This window comes from Anarhichas minor, unplaced genomic scaffold (assembly GCF_050575085.1).
Source record: "Anarhichas minor isolate MPS153535 unplaced genomic scaffold, ASM5057508v1 ptg000010l, whole genome shotgun sequence".
Lineage (NCBI taxonomy): Eukaryota > Metazoa > Chordata > Actinopteri > Perciformes > Anarhichadidae > Anarhichas > Anarhichas minor.
In genome coordinates, this window is record NW_027466456.1 from 14670369 (window position 1) to 14696705 (window position 26337).

The 26337-nt window shown below is 40.0% G+C and overlaps 1 protein-coding gene across 1 annotated transcript; it reads right to left on the reverse strand.

Moving 5' to 3' along the window:
• Nucleotides 1–4136: 4136 nt before the first annotated feature.
• Nucleotides 4137–5373, reverse strand: foxd3 (forkhead box D3). Its single transcript, XM_076088667.1, has one exon. The coding sequence runs from the start codon at nucleotides 5322–5324 to the stop codon at nucleotides 4137–4139; it is 1188 nt and encodes a 395-aa protein (XP_075944782.1). The 5' UTR covers nucleotides 5325–5373.
• Between the last annotated feature and the right edge of the window lie 20964 nt (nucleotides 5374–26337).

The window sequence follows — 26337 nt, forward strand, 5'->3', positions numbered from 1 at the left end:
ACTGCAGGTGGCATAAGCATTACATACAGCAACTATTTATTTGGTGTGTGGACAAAAGACATTCTTAAAATTGTTAGTGTTGCTGTTGAAGTTATTCCCCAACCAGTCGTGCTCACAGTGATTATTTGACACCTAGTTTGTGCATGTGTTTGACTCCCAATTTGTACTGTCTGCTTCAGTGTTAAGACAGCTACTTCTAATCATAGACACAACACACATACACATAAACCATGAAGCATGTAAAGCACTAATGCTTTGACATTTTTCTTAGCTCGAACACGTAGTCCGATCAGGGCCTTCAGGTGAAACACTCAATTGTAATGAGCCCTTGTGGTTTCCTGAGATTTGGTCAAAGTGTTTGTGAGAGAATATTTGTGAGTAAATTAACCACATTGAGAAGTTAAGGCTGCATATGACCACAGCTATATACTTTGATGTGTTTGTACAAACAGCATTCATCTATTTTTTTCAATTGGGTCAGGTGTACTGAAACACTGTCGAAGCATGAATCTCATCACAAAGAAGGAATGATTGTGCGTATACTCGTGAGAGAAATGGTTACCTTTTTAGCAGTATGCATTTACTTTTACTGATATGTGGGCCACAGAATGGTAACCTTTGGGGAGGTCACATTCTTCGGCCTCTGAATCACTTTACCAAGTTAATTTACTGATGTGTATACTCATTTTTGTGTCTCTTTGTATTCTTGATATTCAAAACTCCCCCAAATTCCCTATTTTTGAAGGTATAGGAACTATATATGCATATTAATAGGACGAGCATTAATCATAACTTGATGAAGGTATTTGAAGGATGAGTGAACAAACCTTTTATGGATGTTTCTAACAAGATCAATGTTAACTTTCTCCTACTTAGGCCTACACAAAGGTATATTTACAGGTGTGCAAAACAAATAACACACACATTATTAACAAAAAAACTCACTTATTTGTTTCAACTTTTTAATATACTTGTCTAGAAGTGAATGATTTAAAGTCAAAATGAACTTGTCATGTTATTTCAATGTTTCCTCTTTTATTTAAGCTCTTCCTGCTCTGTATCTGAGTTCACTTGTTGGTAAAACAAGTCAGCAATCAAACACACAATGTGGACTTTATTTTTAAAAGACTGTGGATTGAGACTAATATAGACTGGCTGGTATAGAGCTGTGGGAACCACAGTCCAGGCTTCCCTACACTTGTGCACAAGCACGTGCAAAGGTCATTATCGAGTGTGCGCGCGCGCGAGTGCGACTGTTTGCGCTTCAAATAAGCGCATTCCTCCAATGAGCAAATTGAATTGTTGTTGACATAATGACGTGAAGCATTTGTTTACGGTAAAGAAATTGTAAATGGGTTAACGGCATAAAGGAGCCAGTTTCCTTAATGGGTTTAAACAAACTGCAGCGAGGTAGGCTACAAAATATATTTGTCTATCGCACAATTAAATTCATATTTGAATACCTCCTTATCACCCGTGGTACATCTTTTGTATTTTTTTTCAACACTGTTTTAGTTTAAGCTCACGTGGAGTCAGGTACATTTCAACGTTGTGTCTTCTGCTACTGAAACCCTGTTTTAAGTCAAAGATGAATAATGTGTTAACCTAATACCAGCAGTGGGCATATTGTGATTGCTGGGGCATAAGGATACGAATATTTACTATTAATTTCGCTCATCAACTATTGCCAATGAAAAGTAACGATTGGACCAGATTTTAATTTATTTCAGCTTGTCCTCCTTAAAAATCAATTCCGATGTATATTCTAGAAGATGTATCCATTTATGATTGTACAAAATGATTAAATAAATAAAAAAGATTGCTTGATTGTGTGGAAAGGTTTATCCTTAATGTTTTCAGGTTGTTGTGTCCTCCTAAATATTTATTTGATTTTTAAAATCCCTAATATAGAGCCAGGTGTCACTTAACGCCCCCTAGCGGCTTGAATCTCTTCCCCGGTGATGTCAGCCTGCGTGCTGCAACATCACAGCACACACAGAGACATCACACTGCCGTTTTACTGCATGTGAGCTGAAGAGTTTTGCTTAAGGACCCTGCTTAGGAGAGGACTGAACTCGTTTCTGTAACCACACAAATTGTATGACTGAAATAAATCAAATAATAGACATGACAACTATAAACGTGTTAATAAGCGCACGTTTCCTGTTTGAATGCTTTGATGCTTTCTTTTGGAAATGATTTGTCAAATACCCCTCTAAAAAGAAACACACAGAGCTGCATTTTACAAAATCCCATATTGCATATTCCCTAAATATAAATTATATTTTGTGACTGCACCCTGAAAGTGACCTCTGGTGGTGCCTGCACGTCTCTTTCACAACCTCTTTGAACTGTCTCTTCGAGTGATGTGAATATTTAAGACATCAATTCATATGAGAAAAACATAACGACAGAAATCCAAAACCCATTACATAGCCGATATTTTTTACAATTCTATTTTTTCTATGATATTACATGTTATTATTTGAGGATACTCAACGGGGGAAAACCGAGTTTGTTTAGCAATCAAATAAATACTAAACTACTATAATGATAATATCATACTGTACGACTATGTTACAATTAATAACGATAATAATAATGATATGATGCTAATAATAATGGCTCAATAATAATGAATGAAATACCACGGTGACATTGGAGAAGCCTTTTGCATCATCAGCACCTTCTTCGGTGTCTGAAAGTGAATTGAAGCAGAGAGGCTCCTTTCTCTTTCTCATGGGGATCAGATATATATAGCGCCTGTAACCCCCTCACACACACACGCACACACACACTCACACGCATCAACCCGATCACCATTTGCTGTTTGCGTAGAAGTGATTAGCCAGACACAACTGCGAAGCTGTTACCTTTATAGAAGCCAAGCCGCAGAATATCCTGTAAAACGACACGAGCAGTGATGTAATGTTGAATTAAAGGGTGTCTCAACTGTGACCTCCAGTCAGAGATCATTATCAGGAAACGACCATAAATATAGTTTAAAAACAACTGTTTTATTATTCACCCCTAAATGTTCATATGTTTACGCCGGTTTGTCTTCACGTCTAAAATATGATGTGAGATTTATATCAGCCTAAAAAAACTACTTTAGCGTTTAAATTTCAGCACATGATATGTCTTCCCTTTTACATCATAATCACCCTATCCACATCTTCTTTACATTTAAAATCCATGTAAATATATGTGCTAATTGCTTACTCTTTTTTAAAACGTCGGCAACAAATTTTGTTTTATTAAAAGAGTAATTTCAATTTTTTTTAAGCTCTAAATAATGTTGCGATGCAGGCTAAAAATATATTATACTGAAAATGGTTAATATAGTTGACTGTTTAGCTGTAAAAACTCGATACATTTAATTGTAATAGTAGCCTGGATTAAAAATTAACCATAAAAAGCCCAAATTAAAATTGTAGACTTTAAACACCGTAGAAATGAGATGATAATAATAATTAGTATAAGCCTGAAAATTCTTAGTAAAATCAAGCCCATACTATTCAGACAATTTTATATCTAGGCCTACATCTACAATTTAAATAGCCTTGTCTCTTTGACTTTCTTGCCATTATAGCGTGAGAGGTTATTTATATAAAATAATATTTGCCAGAATATGCTTCTCAATAAATCTGTTATCAAACAATTTAGCAATGTTAATCAAGAAAATTGATTTAATTCTTTCTTAGATTTATTTACAAATAAATTCAGTTTACAACACAATATAGCTACATAGAATTACATATATTTGATATTTTTTATTATTATAAACATACTTTTCAGAGCTTTTTGTGTCTCATATGAAAAGGAAGCAAAAAATGTGTCCAGTTGAGCTTCCGATACAAAAAGAAAACCACAGATCCCAAACAGGAACAAATGAGAAAAAAATACAGGTAAAATTGTTTCGTTTTTTTTTGTTTTTTACAAATATTTACAAATATTACCTGTACAGAAATATGTCCTTTTTCTTTTTTCTCTGTGTCTTTACATTGGCTACAGAGTCCAGTGTTGCCCATTGATTTGTGCTGTTCCCACTCCCCCCCCCCCCCCCCCCCCCCCTCCCGCCTGTAATAATAACGTCTCTATATAAAAATAAGAGTTTATTTTCTCATGGTTTAAAGTCAATGTGACGGCCATTTGGACACCGCCGCCGCTGCGGCTGAGGGTAAAACATGTCCAGAAAGCATACTTGACGGCATACTGAGCATGGGCGCGATAGCGGCTGAGGTCCGGGTCAGAGAGAGGGACTGAGCGCTCAGCAGGGCCGACTGAACGGTCACCGGAGGCCGCAGGAAAGCAGCGCCCGGTGAGACCGAGGAGGCGCTGGAGACCCCGATGATGTTCTCTATACTGAAAGACGGTCTGTTTGAAGGCTCGGATTTGATCATGGACGCGGTACTCAGACTGTTGAGCTGCATTTGAAGACTCGGGCTGAGCTGGGAGTTGAACGCTTTCCTGTTCAGCTCCGCCGAGGACAGGAGAGGGATGCCCGGGGGCAGCATGTGTCCCACAGGCGGGATGTACGGGTACTGCAAAGCTGCCGGATGGGCATAAGCAGCCGGGTGGATCCCGTAGTGCCTCCCGTATGGGCCCCCGAGGCTGTACGCGCCGAAACTTTGCATCATGAGGGCAGTATGGTCCCTGAGCATGTCCGGCTGAACTCTCTTGAACCGTTTCCTCCTCCTGAGGAAGCTGCCGTTGTCGAACATGTCCTCCGAGGCGGGGTCCAGGGTCCAGTAGTTGCCCTTGCCGGGGTTCCCGGGTTCCCGGGGGATTTTCACAAAGCAGTCGTTGAGGGACAAGTTGTGGCGAATGGAGTTTTGCCACGCCGGGAACTTCTCCCGGTAATACGGGAAGCGGCTGCTGATGAACTCGCAGATCCCGCTGAGGGTGAGCTTTTTCTGCGGGCTCTGGAGGATGGACATGGTGATGAGCGCGATGTAGGAGTAAGGCGGCTTCACCAGGCTGTTTTTGGGCTTCTGGATCCCGCCTCCCGTTGCGCTCTGGTCTTGACCCTCTCCCTTTCCGGTGCCCGTCTCTCCCTCTCCGGAGCTCTCGCAGCACGGACTCCCTCCACCGGACCCCGTCTCCTCCTTCTCCAAATCGATCTCGTCCTCCACCTCCTCGTCGCCCGCTTCTCCTCGGAGGTCGTGCAGGATGCCTCCCACCGGGCTGTCGCAGTCACTGTCCGCCCTCTCCATGCCCTCCTCGTCTCCCTCGCCAACCACGTCGATATCCACGTCCTCCGCCGTGAGCACGGTTTGGCCGGACATGTCGCTGGCTCTTTCGCTGCCTCCAGACAGGGTCATCTCACGGCTTACTTATACTTTTTTTTTTTTTTTTTAAATTATGGAGCCAAAAGCAGCCACAGCAGCCGGTTGTCGATGGTCAGCGCGCGCGCACACTGCTGGACTTCTGGTCTCTCCTGTCAAGAGATCGGGTCGTCTCCAACAAATCTAAATGCGATGGAGCCGGCAGCAAGCCGGTCAAGTCAAAGAAACTTCAACTTCTACAAATATTTCTCCACTCGGTAAGTGAGCAGGCCTGCGCGAAGCGGCGAGTCTTGTCTCGAAGTTGTTTGGGGATGTTCTGCGCTCCGACGTCCCTTCTCGGTGCGTATATTTCCTACAGGAGCGATATTTGGAGAACCAAGTCGAGGTGACACATGCCGCTTTTAAAGGCCGGGGCTTTTAAAAGGACTGTCTGATAGATTACTTTTCCCAGTATAAGATATACGATCAGCGCAGGACACGTGGTCTGGTGACGACAGACGCCCCCTCTCCTCTCCTCTCCTCTCCTCTCCTCTCCTCCCTCCTTCCTCTCCTCTCTGTTAAACCATGCAAACTGGAGTTGTTTCATGGATTTGTCAACAATGGGACATCAGCAATGCTGCTTTCCGCTGATTTCTGTGTTCGTCCGTCATAGACCATTTAACGGTGGCGGAGGAAGGAGGAGGAGGAGGGGGAGAGAAAATTGGCCCGCATGATTGAAATATCTGATGCGCATTAACGTGGCGGCGCAAAAACAATACAAACCTATAACTTTGCCCAGGCAAACTGCTGAAAGCTGCAGAATGAAAACGACGACAGCTAAGTTCACATAGTCCTCCTTTAACGTCGTTAAGGCCCTATGTGTTGTTGTTGTTCTTGTTATTGTGCATGCATGCATTTTTTTCCTCACTTTATTTGAAACTAGTTCCCGTGCATGTTGCTCATCGTATTGGAGACGTTGTCAGTGCGTAAGGATGCAACATTTGTGCTTTGTTTATTTGGTGCATGCCTTGATATTTCCAGTTTTGCAGTCCGCCGTGTAGATCCGAGCTACGAATGCAAAGCATGAATTCAAGTCTATTTATTCCTGCAGGATTAGCCGAAGGTGGGGAGAGCATTGAGCAGCAGCGGCGGCGGCCAGCAGCACCGGCGACTATGAATGGAGAGAATAAAGAATTTGGAAGAGGTGCTAACGACCCCAATCAGTGCACGGTTTTGCATTTGAAAAAAGTAGGAAATGCGGTCAGCGGGTGAATGCAAAGAGAGCGTTTATTCACAAGGTAAGCGGTGTAGGCTGGGCTCAGGGAGGGGACGTCGGAGCCAATGCGGAGTGGTTTCCTCCGCTGTGTGGGAACATTTGGGAAAAATAGTGAAAGATTTCGTACAGCGTTCAAAGCGACCGAAGAAATGTGCCGTAAAATTAACAGTATAGGAATTAAAACTCGGATGTTTTGCGAGGTGCCACACGTTCGATTGCTTTTTATCGGAAGTCTTTTAGCACGTTAATAAAAATATGTATATTAAACACCTGTCAGTTTGGTGACTGAGCTTTAATTGAATACATTTAAACATATAAATAAATTGAAAATATAGATATGGTGTTAACGATTATTTCTCAGATAAGCTAATTTAAAACAGAGTGAGGCTGCATGTTAATGCAATATTATTATTATTATTATTATTGATACTACCATTATTATCACTATTGTTACATTTCAATAAATTACACATGTCACCTATTAATGACATAATTATTAATTGATTAATTGACTCACATGAAGCAAACTGAACGTATCTGAACTAAAATTGCATTTTCATGAATTCATTTAGCATTTTACTTCTCTTTAAAATCCCATCAGTGTTATTTTGTATCTTATAATGTGATCCTTTAATTACCTTTAGCGGCGCACAGAGGTGCTGCTTCACGCGCCACCTCCGACACCTCTGCTCTCGGGATGAAAGTCGGATTAATCAAACGCTATCATTAATAACGCGCGTATGGGTCAGAGGAGGGAAACATGTCTTCCGATTAGACTCGCCTCGTGTTAATCTCTGTGACCTGTGTGATCTGGAGGTCCGTCAATACGGACTACTTAGCAGATGAAACCAGAGTCTACATCAACTTTTATCCTGCTTATCCGCGGGGCGCGTGTGTATTTAGGGAGGTTATATTTCTCTTTAGTTTCTGGCTTTTTCGGGCCCATAAATTAGAAGAAGCAACTTGTGTTCTAGGTTGTTGGTTAGGGGGGGTTTGATCAAATTAAAAAAATGTTTCTTTCTCTCTTGTGCACCGCTGATTTGACACAGTTGCATTTATCCATAGCAACATAGGTCCATTGAAGTCTTTTTTGATATTAGACAAAACCTCATTTTGAGTGCCTTTTTAAAATGCAGCATGAACTGTTTTTTAGCTGGAGCTTTATGAGCCACACATGGTTGCTATTTTCTTATTTTGAAGGATTTCATTGAAGGAATCAAGTCAGAGAGCCAAACGATTCTGACCCACTGATCTAAGAGTCTGTGTGTGCGTGTATGGAGAGAGACAGGTGCAGCCTGCCTCCTTTAAAAAAAAAACCATGGTCGCAGTGTTGTGTGAAAGGCGGCGTAACTGCTGATATAACCTGACTGCAACAGCAGGGTTTCAAACCCGTCCTTCCTGTGATCTTTTGAAGCCTCATAAATCCGCTTTTATTCCTCCGCAGTTTGTTAATGAAATGTACGTTTTAAGCACACATGCACGGCTTAGCGCGACAAAACCTTTTAGTATAATAAGCCAACTCACTCCGGCATGAAACCATTTGGGGGGTGGGGGGGGGGGGGGGGGGGGGGGGGGGGGTTTGGGGATACAGAAGAGACAGCAGCAGCAGCACAGGTGATGGAGAGGAAACAGTCACCACATGTGATCCCTGCAAACTACCAGCAAGGTCACCGAACAAATAATTGTGATCATAATAATGTGATGCTCTGGTGATTCCTGAGAGGGAGACTTTTTTTTTGTCTCTCTTGTCCCACTGTAGGATTCTCCTGCTGTCTCACGTGGGGTCAGAGGTCAGGGTCACCTGCAGAGGAGGACAGGGTGTTTGCTCAAAGACACTTCAGCGGACGCTTCAGACTATTGTCAAGATGAATGAGGGGGACAGATTTGAGATGCTAAATATTGTTTATTCATTAGTTTTTGTGTGTGTGTGTGTGTGTGTGTGGGGGGGTCGTAAATAGTGGGTGGTGAGATCATTTCACGGGTTTCCACTTTAAGTCAACTTGCTTCGATATTTTGCCCTTAGTGTAACATTATTTAAGGCCTCTGATTTCTGTTTAACAATTTCCATTTAATAACGTTTCAAAGAAAATCTTCAAAACTTGGCCAGTGCTCACTCTTGTGCCTTTTTTTAGACCTTAAGTCCAAACACGGGACTGACTTGTGGAGATTTGAGAAGATTTGAGACATTTCTTTTATGTGTGTGAGCGAAATGTGGAAAAGATGAAGCGGATTTTTTTTGGATTGGATGGACTTTGACCTAATCAATAGTGACTCTCGCTCTTCCTCCCCTTTAATCGGTTGATTTATTTCAATACGTAAATACTCGCCACATATGTACACAAGCTTATTTCTCTCGTGTAGGATTTTAAATTTCATTTCAGGAAAAAAAGCTTTCTAAATATTCGTTTTTTCCTGTGTTGTGAAATCGTCCATTAAAATTGATGATACTATTTTACATAATCTGCACATATGATAAGTGCTCAAAATACAAACACGCTAGGCTAATCAAAATCCAAAACTCACATTCTTGCATCAAAATCAGCTCTTTGTAAAATCAGATTTTTTGAAAGGCAACTCATTTCATTAATTAGGTGAGCGAGCAGTTGGGTGCAACAGCTAGTAAAACGATGTGATAAATTAATGGCATTGTTAGCCCGCATCTAATTACGACCATTATGTTAATTATCTTACACCAGTAGCCAAAATCTTCAGCTTGTCAGATTTAATAAAACAAGTTGATCTAAAAAATAATTGAGAAAAATAATCTCACCATATCTGCAAATATTTGTGCCTCACGATAGTTATGTTGTATGAAATATTTTTCATAGCCTATAAATAATAAATAATTGTACATGGTCGACAATGTGAATTCTGCAGAAACCTCGTTACTCTTCTTTGTGGGAATCACCATTTTCAGCTCTTCTTAAAGAATCCACTCTATCAACCTGCGAGTTTCTGTCAAACAATATGATGGAGCCCATTTTTAACCTGCAGGATCTCTCATAGACCCCTCTCAAGGGCCCCAAATAGACGACACTGATCCACGCTCGTGCATGTGTTGTTGGACACCAGCAGATTATAGCAGGTGATGTAGAAGGATAATGTCTTAACTGACCTACGATTTTAGTTTTGTTCATATAGTTTTGTGTTGAGATAGATTATATTATGATGAGGCCTGGATTCATGGTTCACAGTATGGATTACAATAGCATGTTTAAAACTGTTTCCAGTTGATTTGACTGGTGACCCATCTTCTTAATTATTGTTTGCAGGTGTTGCTGCTGATGTCAGTGAAAAAATATATACAATTAGGCAGAATCAGTGGACAACTGGATACTTCGGTCTGTGCCTATAAGCGACCCTCATCTACAATATATATTTTAATGACATTTCTTTCACGTTGTCATCAGTCTGAGGTCTTCAGGCTCTTTTGGGGCCTGTCTCCTCTTGCTGCCTTTCTAGGTGTCACCATCTGCAAGTTGTTGGCCTTTAAGTTCGCTTCGTCGTTTTAGAAATGATTGAGAGGGAGGCCTTCTGTGAAATGCATCTCATCAGCTGATTTTTGCGGTGTGAAAAATCTAATACAAGCAGCGAAATGAATCATCCTTGTTACAATAAGTGTCTGGCGTCAAAATGTTTTAACATGTTATGAAAAACCTTAACGAATATGTGCTCACACTGGCTCGTCGGCGAATGGTCTCAAACCCCCTCTCTCATTCTCATCATCTTTGATTATAATGCTATTATTTTCCAGTTAAAACAACAGTAATTTGCAGGACAATTGAAATATACATGTTCACATAATTCATTTATTAAAAAATATACTTGTATGTGTCCGATTCTGCAAACCACTAACAAACACGCTGCACCGTCTCCACGCAGCCCCTCCGCCCGTCCATCGCTCCTCTTCTCCGGGCGTCCGTCGGTGGGAAGCCCCCCGGGGGATGCCGCACGTTACATGCTCCTCGCGGGTGCTGGTGGGAAAGTGACACCTTCCGCCAAATGCAGCGGGATTACCATGCCAATGTGTATCTGTTAAATACGTGCGATGTCACCCAGTTTGTAGGCTTTTTGTCATTCAGATCGAGGTTGAAGAGTTGCACATCAGTTTATCACCATGTTGTGTGACTGCAGCAATTCAGGCTGTAAACAGTGCAAATTGGTTCAATAGCGGGCATTTAACACGGTGTCAAAACAGAGGCAGCCTGGCTTTGCACCAAATCATTGTCTGCATAAAACGATTGTTAACGATGTGCTAATACATGCCAGAGGGTGTTAAATGGTTGTGGTAAATAGTGACCAGGAAAAAAATGAAACAGAAGTCGCCAGAAATGTGTTTGTCCATAAATAAAAATCATATTTAGGAGCAAAATATAGTTTATTCAAATAAGCAAAGTAATAGCAAAATTGTCAGTCAGTAGTTTGAGTCACTTGTCATAGATAATAAGCAAACATTGACATATATTTTATGGTGCACTGATGCTCTATCCAACAGGAAAAACGATAATTTGTGTAAAAAAACCCAAAATCCAAACCAAAATCCTATACAAGGTTCCCAAAAAAGGAGTTAAATGTTGTGACTCCCCATGCACTAACCTTAATGTTTGCATGTGAAGTAGCTTTTCACATTGTTGACATCAAAAAGAAACTCTCACCCAGTATGACCCCTGACTCAATATCCCCTTGCCTATTGATGCATATATGTAACATCACACATAATTACCTCCTACATCCCCGCCTGCCCTGCCCATAATAATATTCCTTCACATAATCTGTCAAATTCTTCACAAAGACACTTTACCTCTTCTCGAACCCAATTATAGGAATTATAGAAGATGATGGTGAGGAGATAAATAAAGCGTTAGATGTGGAGAGGAATGATGTTTTGATTTTGATTGACCGAAATGTGTGTTTATGTTAAAAAGTGCCTATTTTACAATGTATCCTGAAGTGTTTCATAATATCACGAGTAATCTGTAAAATGCTTTATTCTCATAAAGGCCTAATGATATCACCTTAAGGCAAATGATCTAATAGTTCTCCTCTAATACATAGATTGTACTCCATCCTCTTATTTGCTTCATAAAAAGGTGTCCTTGTCTGTTAATCCAGTGGGGAAGTGAATATCCCACATCCTAATCAAAGTCATTGTGCTGTCTCTTGAAATTAAGGACTACACCTTTAAATTGTCAATTACTCAGAGGTTAAGTGGACTGAATAGACCCAATGATTCAAATCAGGTGTTACAATTTACTGCACATAGCCATCTGACTTCATTTCATTTGGGCCTGAATCTCTGCTGCAGACAATGAAGTGATTTATTACACAACGGGACATATTTACACTCCAAATCCATGATTATTTACTAAATAACACATTTTTATATGATTTTAAACTACACATCAATATATCTTTATTCTATATGATTAGATTCAAATTCTACACTGGGTAAAAATAACAATGTGGAGGAAGTATCTATTACCAACTGCAAAAAGTCTCCATTACAAGTAAAAGTACAACTGTTTAATCAGTTTGTTGCAGTTGAGGTGCAGCTAATTCTTAAATATTTTACATTCAGTAGAGCTGCAACTAATGACTATTCTCATTCTGGATTAATCTGCTGATTATAACCGGTTTATTACAGATTGTTTGGTCTGTACATCTTCAGGAAATAAGGAGAAATGCACATCACATTTACCTACAGGCAAAGTGACATTTTCAAATGGCTGGTTTTGTCTGACCATTAGTCAAACCTCAAAATTATTCAGTTTTCTGTAATTTAAGATCAAGAAAAAGCAGCAAATCCTTACTTTTCAGAGGCAGCAAACATTCATATTTGGCATTTTTTTGCATGAAATAATGCATGAAATATGTGTGACTGTAAAAAAATAAAGTAGCATGAAATATTATAATTATACTTATAATATAACTACAAGTTCCTCAAATGAAGCACACTAAATAACCCAAAAGTAATGTAATAAATAACACTAACAGCAACCCATTGGTACTGGGTAAAGTTAACCCAGTATATTATGTTGATGCTATATTAATCCAAACAGGGCATATAATATAATTTAGTGGATTTGGCTCATATTGCGGCGTTTGCTAATACTTTAAACTAGACTGTTAAACATGTCTGAAAAATAAAGTTATCAGCCGTTAGCACCCAAACAAAGTTACCACCCGCACACCCATGCCGGGAATCCAAAGACAGCCACACAAGCATCAATATTTTACATTCCCTCAAGAATCCTTTTTAAAGATGCAATCATGTCCTCCTATTCATTATCCATGTGTATGTCTTCTAGGTATGGCCTTTGTCATTAAGCAATAATTCTCCCCTCTACAGTCCCACATTACTCCACTGCTCCATACTTTTACAAATGCCTCGGGGCTATAAATACTAATGAAATCTCTTTGCTTAATTTGATTTTGCTGGTACACTTGCAGTTATGGCTGAACTTTCCCACGAGAGAGGCTGATTGAACACTTTCAAGTCCTTATGGAAGCAGGAAAACATTCCAAAGAGCTGGCGAGATCATTTCCATAATTACCCCGATTGGCAGCCTAATGACCTTCTGTGACAATAAAAAGATCTCTTGTTAATTCCATTTCTGTCGCTGACATTCAAGAGATTCCTATCTTACATGTTTGAGGGGTTCACAAGATAACAAGTGTACTTTTTTTTCCCCTCCCGTTTTCAGCCAGCGGAAAGAGCAGCCCCATTCAGCTTTGCTCCCCCAGCACACTGCAGTGATGTGGCTCTGGTCTGCTCTGAAAGGGATCTACTTGTGCCTGCACGGCTCGTCCACCCTGCCCCAAAAAGTTGGATAATTTATGGGCCTTGGGGAGATTATAAAGATGGATCTTTGAGGCAATCAATTCTCATGTTGCGTTTTGAATGGTGGGATAGAAATGAAGTGCAGAATAATTAAAAAGATCACAAGTCCCCCCTCGCATGTAATAATGAGTGGCTCCAGAGGCAGTGGGCTCTGCCACATTGCCGGAGGAAGCGCTTTTGATTTGACTGAGAGGACACCCAGCCGGTCCGACACAGTGCTACACAATGGGGGGGGGGGGGGGGGGAGCAAATCATGCTCTGTGATCTCTAAGTCAGGATGACTCAGAGCTGGCAGGAGAAGTGATGGAGGAGGTTGTTTGGAATATGTTTCACAGTGACCACAATGCTCAGAGTGTTGTTAAAATAAAATCCATCCGTTCTTTGCATATGAATCAGTGTCAAAATGTACCCTCAGCCCTCTGCAACTGTGATCTGTTGTGCCTGGTCAGAGTCAAATGGTAATCTAAGGCCTTTTTATACTTTTGAATGCATTACACTAAATGTGAAATGGCCATCTGTTATTGGCCTTTTGCATGCTTCTTAGGACAAGGACAAGCTTTTTTGGAATAAATGTGTGATATCTTGACCCACTTTTGCTGTATTGTACTTGTACTTTGAATAGTACACAAGATATTGTTCAAAGCATGGTAAAAAGCATCTGACACACACAAGACAGTCCCTCAATTATCAGTAAAGTAAAGGACATTACGGTGAGCTGGCGAGGGCGTCCCGGTAACAGATGGTGGCATGTGTGACTGCTTTCCTCTACTGATTGGGGAATTGTAATGACACCTGGCAGCGTGCTCACATTGAATATCATTCTGCTGGTCACTTGGTCAACTTAACATTGGCACACTGCACACACTTCCAGAGAAGTGCAGCGCTGCAGGCGGTAGGTAATTCAGTGAGGATTTCCCTTTTAAAGGTGCAAACATTTCGTAACTAATCGGACCTAGACGGATGCTGTGTGCGTGTATCTTATGTTTTTTGACCTGTTCTGTACCATATCTAACACAAATGGCCATGGTCTTTTTACCTGCACATGGAGCAAGCATCATTCCTAGGTTGCAAATATCAGTGGCATGTCATAGAAAAATTGCCAGCACAACGACAAAATAGTAGAAGAGGCTCTTCAGATGCAAAATAAGTACTTCTTTATGTGCAAAAGGTATAAATAGGACTTATAGGCTTTCAGACAAACAGTCCCTCGCCAAACTTTTTTGTCACCTTTCTCTCCATTAGATGAGTATTGTTATCAAAATATACAAATTTTTATTCTTTACGTCCAATCTAAACACATATGTAGTGGCAACTAATGTAAAACATGCATTAGAACACACCAACACAGAATGTAAAATTATAAATATATATAATTTTGACTTATTGTAATGTTTTTAATAGGTCATTGTTTGTCCATTAACACACCTTATTGGATCACTGCTGTGATTAATTGTGAAAAAAGGCCACTAATCTGCAGGATACATTTTTTATTTTATTTTTTAACGAATAAAATCATTTTCTTTTTACCCCTTGTAAACAACAACAATTGGTTTAAACTCAATCCTGTGGCTTCTGGTTTACTGAAGGAGCTTGTGGAGGATCAAGCAAATCATTTAAACATTTTCCAAAAGCATCAAAGTGCTGTGGTTAATAGTTACTTTGTTGCTTCTTCTTGGGCTGTAATGTCACAACTGAAGAACCAAAGCGGGGGCTAAATGGCTAATGGGCCCATGTGATTGGACTTGAGAAAGCAACCTAGAACAGCAAATTCAATTATTATGTTAGAATTCTCCATCAAAACAATCTATACTAGAAATTAGGGGTATTCCTGTCAGATGACTCGTGTTAGTGGCGCTAATGTGGCTAATGTTATTTGGAGCAGCCTTACACCTTCTTTGAATCTTATCAAATGTTTACAAAAGAGCTTAATGTACTAAAATGCAATAAGAGAATATACTGGTTACTTTGTGACAGCAGTGTTCCCTGGCTTGGTGAGGCATTGTGGGTAACAAACATTGAAACAAAGGTTGCCTAAATGTTTATCTTATATTCTTAATTTCCACAAGGCTGTACAAACTCACAATAGGAGGTTATTTCTATACATTTCTGGATAGTATCAATATGCTTTTACTAGACTGCAGACAGCAGAAATGTAACCTAAAATGGGGAGAGAGAGGGACGTCGGCGGCGCTGGGAACGGATGGTGACATTGTGATTACACGGTCAACACCATAAAACTGTACGCCACCAGGACGCCCTGATGACAGGTGAATCTGCAGTGACCACTCCATCACCATGACAGCATTCTGTGATCGTCTCACCATGTTTTTGTGTTGCAAACTGACATTTCTGCATAATTTCCGACACAGTTTTAGGTGTTGAAAGGTTGTTTCTCCAACACAGATGCTTGAGTGGAATTATAGTGCAGTATCAGGGAATCAAACTTATTCTTCAATGAGCTCTTCTTCTGTTGCTTAGTCATTGGGTATTTGTTGCACTTGTGTTATAGTTACCCGTCTTATTTGCTCCTACAGGGACTCGTCCTCCTGGGTCAGGTTTTGCTGCATCCTGCAAAGGGGCCTTCAAACTTTCGGAGTCTCACAAAGGCCCCATTCTCTTCTGTGTTGCTCTTCTTCATCACCCAGCTCCAGGGCATAGCAGATCTGCTCAAACCCTGGTATTGTCTGGGCAAAACCACATATTAAATTTGCCCCGCACAAGCCATTTCATTGAGAAGCAGAAGGAATTCCTTTGCTGGGTCATTCATCTGTGTACATGGTTTGGACACACATTTGAAACAAAGCAAGCCAGTCAAGGATAATATTGAGGAAGTTACATACATTTCAAGCTTTGCAGCAAATGTCATTTCTGTTTCTTGCTCTTTTCGCACTGGAGCTGGTGCAGATTCATGCAGCGGGAACATTGCCAGACTGTAGCTGCGAGCGATCCAAAAATGTCTCCCTGCATATGTAATGTTTTGCACTTCATTAGGAATTCTGGATTTTCCCCATCAGGAATGTCAACTGAATAGAAAGAGATGGAAACTAAGAGAGCTCTCTATCCACAGCAAACAATTAACAATGAATAATAAAAAGAAAAAAACGAGATTCAAGCCAGCCGCTTGTCCTGTGGATAATTCATCAGTTCTGTATTGGAATAGTACATGAACCTATCTCTTGTGTGTTCATTTCAGTTATGAATAGATTTTTTATTCCATATTTGTAACTTAATCTCTGAACAAGCACAGCGTGGTTTACAAAGCTAATCACTCTATGACCATGTTAACTTTGTATATTGTGTTAAAAAAGTGAATGCTTGGAAAATCTCGCCTTTCTAGGAGAGACTTCTTCACATGCAGAACATAGCTTGATAGATTAAGGATTATATATGACTTTACAAACCTACTTAACCATCAAGCACACCATTTTGCTCTTTGACAAACTTCTAAGATAAAGAAAACTCATGCAGATGAAGCATCGCGGAAACACACTGCAAATTCAGAAATGCACTGAAGTTGACTACCCTTCAATGTGTTTTAACATTCTGATGATTCTCGTGGTACTGCAGTGAAAACAAATCCCGTAAAACCCCAAAAACATTTTCTCCATAGATCACCATCATTAAAAAATGATGGCAGGACACCTCCAACTGCAAACACGGTCAATCATTGCTCTTTGTATTACACATTTTTAATACATAGAGATTTTATGTTTTTAAAACTTTCCAAAAGCCCAGAAAAACTTCAACTTGGGACGTTCCACCTCACAACCTGAAAGCTAGAAAAGCTTTTTGGCCTATGCACTCGGCTAGTAATTTTCTTTCTAAGTTAATGACATCTGGTATTGAGTTAATAATAATACTGGCAATGCGATCCAATCGCATCCTTTTTCTCTTTACTTTTAGTATATACTGCAACTGCCCTTTCAAAGTTTGCACCGTTGCATGCGGTATCCATTCAATTGGGACATACTACTTTGTTACAACATTGCGCCTTGAACTTTGACCGTCTAGTGTATTTGCTTTGCAGAGGATTGTGGATCAGTATAGCCAGAAAAGCATGTTGGCTTGTATGCTGCAAAATCCGACCGGATGCTGGAGGACATTCTGGTATTTTGGCATACTGCATTTGACGTACTATGTATTGGGACATACTGAATCTTTCCTGGCATGCTAAATAGTATTGTAGTATGGGTACTGGTATGCACAGATGCTCACATCCAAGAGCGTGTTCATCAGTTTTTTAGTGTGCCCTAACATGTATTTTAAACTGTTTTGTTCTGCACAACTTGCAGCACTGTTTATAGTTTTTGGTGTTTCCTACTTTTTGGTTCTGTTTATATCTGCAGTGCATTTTGTTACGATGTGTATGTGTTGTCAAATTGGTTGAAGATATTTTCTTTATCTACTAGTTTTGTTCTCTATTTGCATTTGTGTGGTTTTCTGTTTTACTTGCAGTGCACTGAGCTCTCAGGGCCACTGTCTCTCACGCCTTCTTAAAAATGTGTGAAGTCGGTGCTCAGATAATCAATTACATAAATTCCCACAGCTCACAGACCCTCATTAAAGATAGATTGTACATACAGGACACAGCTTACTTTAGAACATGTCAGTCCTGCAAGTTGAAAAAGGTCAAAGTGAGAGTTGAATGCTATTCATTTATCCAGCTCATTGAAAATGTTCGCACTTTAGTGTTGACCCACATGCTGGGTTGCTTTACAAACCCTCACAGCATACAGTAGTTTACTGTGGACCCAGTGTGCCTGAACTTCCATGACCCTTGGTTATTGTACCGAAATTCCTCTCAATTTAGCACATTAATCACTCCGTAAACATTTGATTTATTTCAAAGACGCTTCCACTTACCTTAAATTGTATTTGTCTGAAACCAAAGTCATCTGACAGCAATTCCTCTATCTGTTGCCGCTGCAGTCCAAACACAACTCTAATACAATATAAAACATCTGAGAGGTGAGCGGCTGAGGCTCACCATCATCATCTCACATGTTGTTGTATTTGCAGAGCAGTGGTGTTTTACAATAATACATTGATTTTAAGAGCCAACTTATTTATCACTGTCAGTTTCCTGTCTGAGGCTAAACTTCAAATAACAGCTGCAAAACAAGTTTTCATATGTTTTCTCTATGCTGTGTTTACAGCCTATCTTTGACCAAAAAAGATAATAGCTTAACTTCAGTTGGAATTGAAATTCAATTGAAAGGGACGAGATCTGTTGAGTGAAAGGAGCTTTATGTGAAAACAGGAGTCTACAGCCACACTACGGCTCTGTTAGGCTGTGTGTATTGGAGGCATAGGTGCTTAGAGCTAAATACTTACGTTGGCATGCTAACATGTTCAACGTTTGACGAATTTGGAGTGAGAATGTGTTGGATTGGAGGTGGATGGGTAAAACAAACCCAGGGCTTTCATCCAGGAGACCACTGTTTGTGTCCCATGCGAATCTAAAAGCAATTGTTGACATTTTGTAACATCAGTCAATGGAGTCGTTAGTGCCGTTTGTCATGTGAGTCAGATGGGAAGCCAGTCATGTGACTCCTTTGTCACGATTGCTAGTCTCGTGAGTCGTTAGTCAGTTGAGTTAACCACGCTCTTTTCCTAAACCGAACAAAGTGGTTTTGTTGCCTAAACCTAACTTCCTGTGAAGACGGAAGTGTATTTTGAAAAGACACTATGCATGTAATGAGTGGAAACTGACAGTGTGAAGTGTGAAGCTTAGGGCCAATGACCAAGCCTCTATTTGACGAGTTGGAAGAGAGAATGTGTTGGTTCAGCAGCTATCATTTTTACCATGTTAACCATCTTAGTTTAGCATGTTAGCATGCTAACTTTTGCTAATTAGCACAAACACCAAGGTCAGCTGTTTGAGGCTAATGAGAATGTAATTCGATTTATTTGTTCATTGGACAAATAAGAATTCTGACTTGATAATGGCGCTCAAGAAAACAATAAGAGATCACTTAAGTTATTGTATTTCATCCTGAGGAGGACATGATTGTACAAATGTTATCAAATTTCATTGCAGTTTATTCGATAGTTGCAGAGACATTTCACCTCAAACCATAACCTCATGTTGGCTCTTCAGGAAAAGTCAGAGGATCACCAAAGTCTGTATGATTCATCCTCTGAGCACCATAAATATCTGTACAGAATTTCATGGAAATCCATCCAAGAGCTGCAGACATATTTTAGTCTGGACCAAAGTGGTGGATCAACCAGCAACAAATTCTGAGAGTGAAAAGAACAAACTTCAGAGATCGTCTTTAATGTCACACTTTTTGCAATTGAGTTGAGCAGACTACCGAATAGATCAACGCTAATGTCCTGTTCGCTTGAAGAAGAAGTCCACTGGGGACTCATATGTCCTCACACTGGTCCATTCAGTTGGCATCTGTCCCATGATCCCTCAGAGTCACAAAGTTCCCCCTGTGCGTGTGTCCGTCTGGTGTATGTCATGATCTATGCCACTGTAATCCCAGGAGAAATATGACCATGTGTGTGTTTGTACACACTGTGGAGTTACTATTCTTCTGCACCTTGTGTAAAACTGCCTTTTCCCTTTACACCATGCAAGCATCTGTGTTTTGATTTTCCTTTTCTCAGCGAGTGTGTGTGTGGTATCATCTCCCCAGTGTATTCTAGGCCTCTTACTCAACTCTCACATGAGGGTGACACGAGGCTTCTGGTTTCACTGTAAAATTAGGTTGACATCAATAGAGTCACAAGTGTCACCATGTGGCCACCCTGCACTTCACTACAATACACAGAACTTACTGTAAATGAACAGAGACTTGACTGAGGTCTTTCTCTTCTCTTCTTTGTGTGTGTTTGTCAGTCAGCATGTGTCACCAGGCAAGACTTTCATTCATCATCTATTCTGTTATTCATCATAAACTTGAATGATTTAGGTGAAGCGAGACCGACAGTTCTGGGTGTCGGTCAAAGATTTCTAATGCTGTTTCAACCTGTTTTGTCAAAAGTCACACTTTATTTATTTGGTCGCGAAAGGACAAAATAATCAGGGCCAGTGGACTGCCGGCATCCAGGCCACTGTTTAAGTTAGGCTTGCACATGAACCAATTGGTCTATCTCGCTGTCAATCAACATATCAATACCCCTGGTCCTTATGAACAAAATGATCATGCTTGGTTGTAACCGCTCTGTTGTTACAGTGTCCCATCTTAACTAATGGGAAATGAGGTTGTACAACGTTCACTTAACGGTTGCCTTTGTAATTTATTGATAATGATGTTTTAGTGAACTATTCACATTCCGAAAAAAATGTGACATTGTTTGATTTCAGTAGAATACGAATTAAAGTAACTTAAAATCTGTGTTATAGTGCTTTATTCATTTTCGCCTGTGTCATTTTTTGATTATGAGGCTGTTGTAAACTCATAGCTGCTGTAAGTTTCACCAAAAACCTCACAGATGACACAGGTTAGTTGTGTTACTGATCTGTAATGAGCACTCATATTTAACAGCTTCACAATTCTAATAAAAGGCTTTTCTTGAATTTTGAATGCAACTATTCACATCAAATAGATCTTCATTTTCATTTAAAAAATGTGCAATACATCCGTTTTTGAAGCTAATGCTTTCCACTGTTCGCTAAACCCCTCCCCTTAACAGTGATTGCCAAATCATAGCAAACTTAGCTAGGTGTGGCAGGCCTGTAGGCTTTGGATTCTGTGGTTCTAATATTAGCTGCAAACGTTATTCGGTTAGTCCAGGATGATACGTATCAGAGCGTGGGGTGATGTTAACTTTATTGGATTTGGGGAAGTTAACACTCCACCCAAACTCGTTACTTGTTATAACTTTATGTTTGGCAAACACATGAATAATAATATATATGATATATATGAAAATATGATTGATAAGGCATCTGTATTGCTTGTCCAAGTATGTAAGCTAAGCAGCCAAACAGGGTTATATTAGATGCTATGTTATAATGAAAAATGTATCATAGTTGAACTAAGTAACTGTAAGAAAACCGGTGAGGATGCTGACTTTTTGCCTGGGACATGTAGCTTTAGCCTCAGTGTTTTAGCACAATATCGTGTATATAGCCTTGCAGAACATATCTGAGACACCTTTAACAGATACTCTTTTAAAAACAAGCCAGTTGAAAACATGAGAACTTCAGAGATGGTGTTTTCAACCAGCAAATTGAGCTAACGATAGCCTAATTAGCTATCTGCCAGTGACGACTGTCATGTCCGACAGCAAATCCGACAGTCTAGAAATGATAAGCCTGTCAACATTTTCTTTTCACTGCTAAATCTGCCACTGAAATTATTGATGACTACACACCTGCTGTGCTAGAATGAAAAACTTGACAGTCATAGCTACAATAACTAAGGGGAGCGGGGCTTAGCGAACAGTCATAATGCTGTACTAGACCAAAATAATATGATTAATGGCTGAATGGTCAACTTTTTGTTGAGATTTGTCTTTTATTTGAATACACAATTACCCAGAAAACCTGTCTCGGATAAATTATCTTGAAAACAAAAATACCCAAATGTTTTAAAACCTCTCCTGTAATACAAAGTAAATCCTAGCAGCTAAGTAGTGTTGAACCGCCGGCCATGAGTTGTTGCCCCTCCCTGGCCAGATCATTTGTTTCCAATGGCTGAAGGTCTCTGTTGCCCAGTCTTGTGGCAGGACCAAATTAAGAGGTGCACTCAGGATGGATGAGCACAGAGCGAATGAAAGATTGGCGTGCAGGCCAAGATTTTTCCTGTTTTCTCTCCCCTTTCTCCTTTCCTTTTGCTGCCTTCTGTCAGATAGATGATCTGCGAGGGAAATATTATTTGTTCTGTTTTCACAGTTGATTCTGTCTTGTCCTCTCAGTTGCTATCTCAATTTTGTGACAGAAACGAGAGATGACGCCAAAGTAGAAGACCCACTTAACTTGCTGTACTGCTGCAGCTCCGGGATGAATAGTTTACAGTTACAAATCAGGATGAGTGGGTCACTGATTATGTCATCCCACTTTATGTTTTACTGTATGTTTGAACAGCCAGCTAAACAACTTTTCATTATGCTAAACATCTTAGATTAGTTTAAGGTTTGGCAACTAAAACATTCACATCCGTAATCTGATTCAATAATAAATAAAATAAGATGGAGTTGATTTTAGTTGACTCATAGACTTCAGACTAAAAACCGATGCATCCAAACTGTATATTGGGCCAAAGAGGTTGTTTTTTTAGATAGAATGCTGCAGTGAAACGTCCTTGTAATCTGTGCTTAAATCTGCTAAAAACTAACAAAAATGTTTGCAAGTTTGCGCCTGAACCGGGTTTAAGTCAGCAAGTGATGTGTGCAATCGTGTCTCTGACATTACAAATGGCAAAGACCAAGAGAGAAAGAGAGGTAGGCGCAAATTGCCACCAACATTGTGACAAGTGTGCAACGACTTCCACTGTGCCTGGTGAAGAGAAGAGGCCCTAGCTGCACTCAGGGTCATAGGTTACGACTCAGTCCAAATGAAATACTTCATAGCTGTTGGATTTCCTGCTTGGACAGACAGAGGGGTTAGGTCACCAAATATATATTGATCCAACTGTCACACACATTGTCCCGTTGAGTTTTGTGTGTGAGGAACGGTTGTCAAGAGACAAGAGGCAGAACGTGCAGCAAAAAAATATTTTTAGGAGTGTTTTTTTAATTATTATGGAAGTCGTTCTGGTTTACTGTCAACTGCCATTATGGTGCTTTCAGACAGCGGGCGGTTGTTGCTGCTGCCTCCACTGTTTTCAACGCAGACGACTTCAGCAGCAAAGAGAGGGAGGGCGGCGACACTCGTAAACATGCAACCTCTTTGACAGTTGTTTCCTCGTGGATGTAGTGCAGTAAATAATTATGATTATATGTAATATTTACTATTAGCGCATAATATAACCACTGTATAATTAAATTATTTATTTATTTCTATGATAGCAACACAGAGGGTTTTAGAATAATAAAAATGTAATTTGAACAATTGCTTTTTAATTAATGTGTGGTGTTATTACAAAATATAAATCTTGAAAAGTTGAGATTTTATTCTCGTAAACAGTTGACAAAACAATCTCACCTCATCAGCCATTTAGCTATGATAAGCATTTGTGTGGTAGCTTTCAATCATATCTCATGATCTGCCTCAGCTCCTGATTATTCCCTGTTAGAATTGTAGATGTTCAAATTTCTTGCAAATGAGATAAGATAAGATAATCCTTCATTAGTCCCGCAGCGGGGAAATTTACAGGATAGAAATATCTGTTTCCAAGCTCTAGAAAGCTAAATGGTCATTGGAATAAGATTGTTTTGTCAATCTTTAAAGACGAAAAATCTAATGAAAAATTCTAAGGAAATAATTTATATTTTTGAACAGTGTTAACACCTTAAGAACTTTATAAAAAAAATGAAATCATCACATAGTTCCTGTAAATGAGCTATGTGGCAGTCATGTATGTGTATGTACAGTATTTTTCATCCCAGAAACAGTGACAGAAACAGTCATGTGATGGTGTTGTTGATGCTGGACTGAGTCAGTCAGCAGCCATGAGATCATCCTATGGAGACAGACCATCACCCCAATTACAAAGAAGTGGGCTATGTGTCGTATTTACCACCACAGCGAGGCAATATGTGTGCTCCCTCTCATTTTACACCCCTCAGCCACCACTATCATCATCACCTCTACCACTAACCTTAACTGTCGAAGGCCTATCTCATGATGGCCAATTAAATGCCTTGATTTTAGCCAAAATGGCGTGGCAAGAAATTACTTACCAGAGCTAGCTGGGTTATTTATCTGTGAATGGTGGTTCCTTAGCATTTGGTGGCATTTGAGGGCCCCGATCACAGGATAACTGCAGGTCATTTGTATGTTAATGACTCAATGACATGTAGTTAAGTTAGGTGTGTAGCTGAACGCCTCGCTGGAGCGAAGAGTGGGGCAGTGCAGTCAGAGGTATAAAATAGAATAGAATAGAACAAAGGGGAATAAAAGGCAAAGGGAAGACCATATATTAAACCACAGACACAACCTGTTCATTGGTTGACAAAACAATCTTACCTCAAGGTCCATTTGGTAGCTGTTCTGAAGTTTTTGATCACATCACATGATCATCACCAACAGATGGATTTTGTAGATTACATAAATTCTGAAAGTGCTCGAAAAAAAAAAGGAAATTTGAACATCTGTATTTCCATGACAACATGGGCAGACTCAAAAGCTCCAGAGCGGCTGCTAAATGGACCTTGAGGTGAGACGGTTTTGTCAACTGCTGTTTCCAAGGTCAAGGGTGAAATTTGAGACTTGATAAAATATAAAGTTATAGAATTAAGGGAAAGCCAAAGTAAGATTTCAAAATGTTTAAAAAGGTGTGCAATGTTTTGGGATCGTGGAGACAAAGCGGGAGGCTTACCCTGAGTAAGTCAAGGAGAAACAACAGCACACTCACAGGTATACTGTGTGTAGAACATAAATTGGTTATGTTTTAATATAATGAAAAGAGCAGAATTTACTGATCAGTTGCTTTAATTCGTAATTCTTAGATGATCGTAACTGGAGTGACAACAACTTCCTTATTGTTAGGGATGGGATATGATGTCATCCTCCTGCAGTCAAGTCAATTTGAGAAAACATCACCACTTCTCTTTGTCAAGAGCATTTATAATCCCTTTCATTGTTGCACACAAGGTTTCACAGTTAAGAAATGAATTGCCACCTAATTCTATAATCACTCAGACTTTGTTTGCTATTACCTAACAATATAAAATAAACAGTTTGTCAGAAAGCACTGTGGCATTGTTTTTAATTCTAAACAATTCCCATATGTAATTTAACACAGTGCAGGCCTCTTTCAATAAGCACCGGAGCTATTGATCTCTCCTCCTTCTGCAGCCCTCCTAAAGAGAAATCAGAAAGTTGTGCGAATGTTCTATGCAAATGTTTAGTGTATTAGCATACACAAATGTAATTAAAGCATAATTAGAGAGACAAATGGTGCTGTGAAGCTCTGCGCCTTGGCTCCGGAGTCTGTTTATCAGCAGCCCCTTGTTTAGTCGGCTAAAACAGGTTTATATGAAGCAAGCGCCGCTGACTGCTGCATTAATTGTTATCATTGCCTTGGAAAGCAAATAGGTGCCATAGCGCTGCGGACTGTGAGAGGAGAGAGCCGGAGAGGGACCAGGACAAATTAGTCTGGAAAATGAGAGTGTCGAAATTGGAGAGGGATTAGCACAGACGATAATGAAGCAATTAAAGAGTAAGCGCTCAGCACTCAGGTGCCTTTACTGAGCTGGTTCACTCCAGCTGCTTTCAGACGCTCCAATGCAAATATATCCCCAACGGTGAGGGGAGGTAACACTCTGTCCTAATACATCACTGATATAGGCTGAGAGGAGAGAGCACAACACGACATGCTGCGGCATAATGCAACGTGACAAAGTACAACACAATCTGACACAACATTGATACGACAAGATGGCACAACACACAACATGGCTTGAGAGAATACAAGACACGACACGACACATGATGGTGCAGCACAAAATCATGCAACTCAAAGATAATACACAACGGTGCGATCCAACAAAATTCACATTGGCAATACAAGAGAATTATGAGACGCATAAAGAAACGATGAACTGTAGTACTGCAACACTTTACAACTGTAGCTGGGTATTGAATCTCCGTACTTTTTGACCGAAATGTGTCCATAGCTCGCAGTATTGTGTTAACTGTCCAGTACGAGTATTCTTTGATTAGATAGATCCTGGCTTCATTCAAAATGCTGTCACTTAAAGATAATTTACGAAGGCAAAGTTCTTGTTGGCCAGCTCATATTTAGCCCAGACCTTGTGTAGCACTTGAGAACTGTTATGTCCGACTATATTTTTCTTATTGTTAACAAATGCCTTGATAATGAAGGAGCATG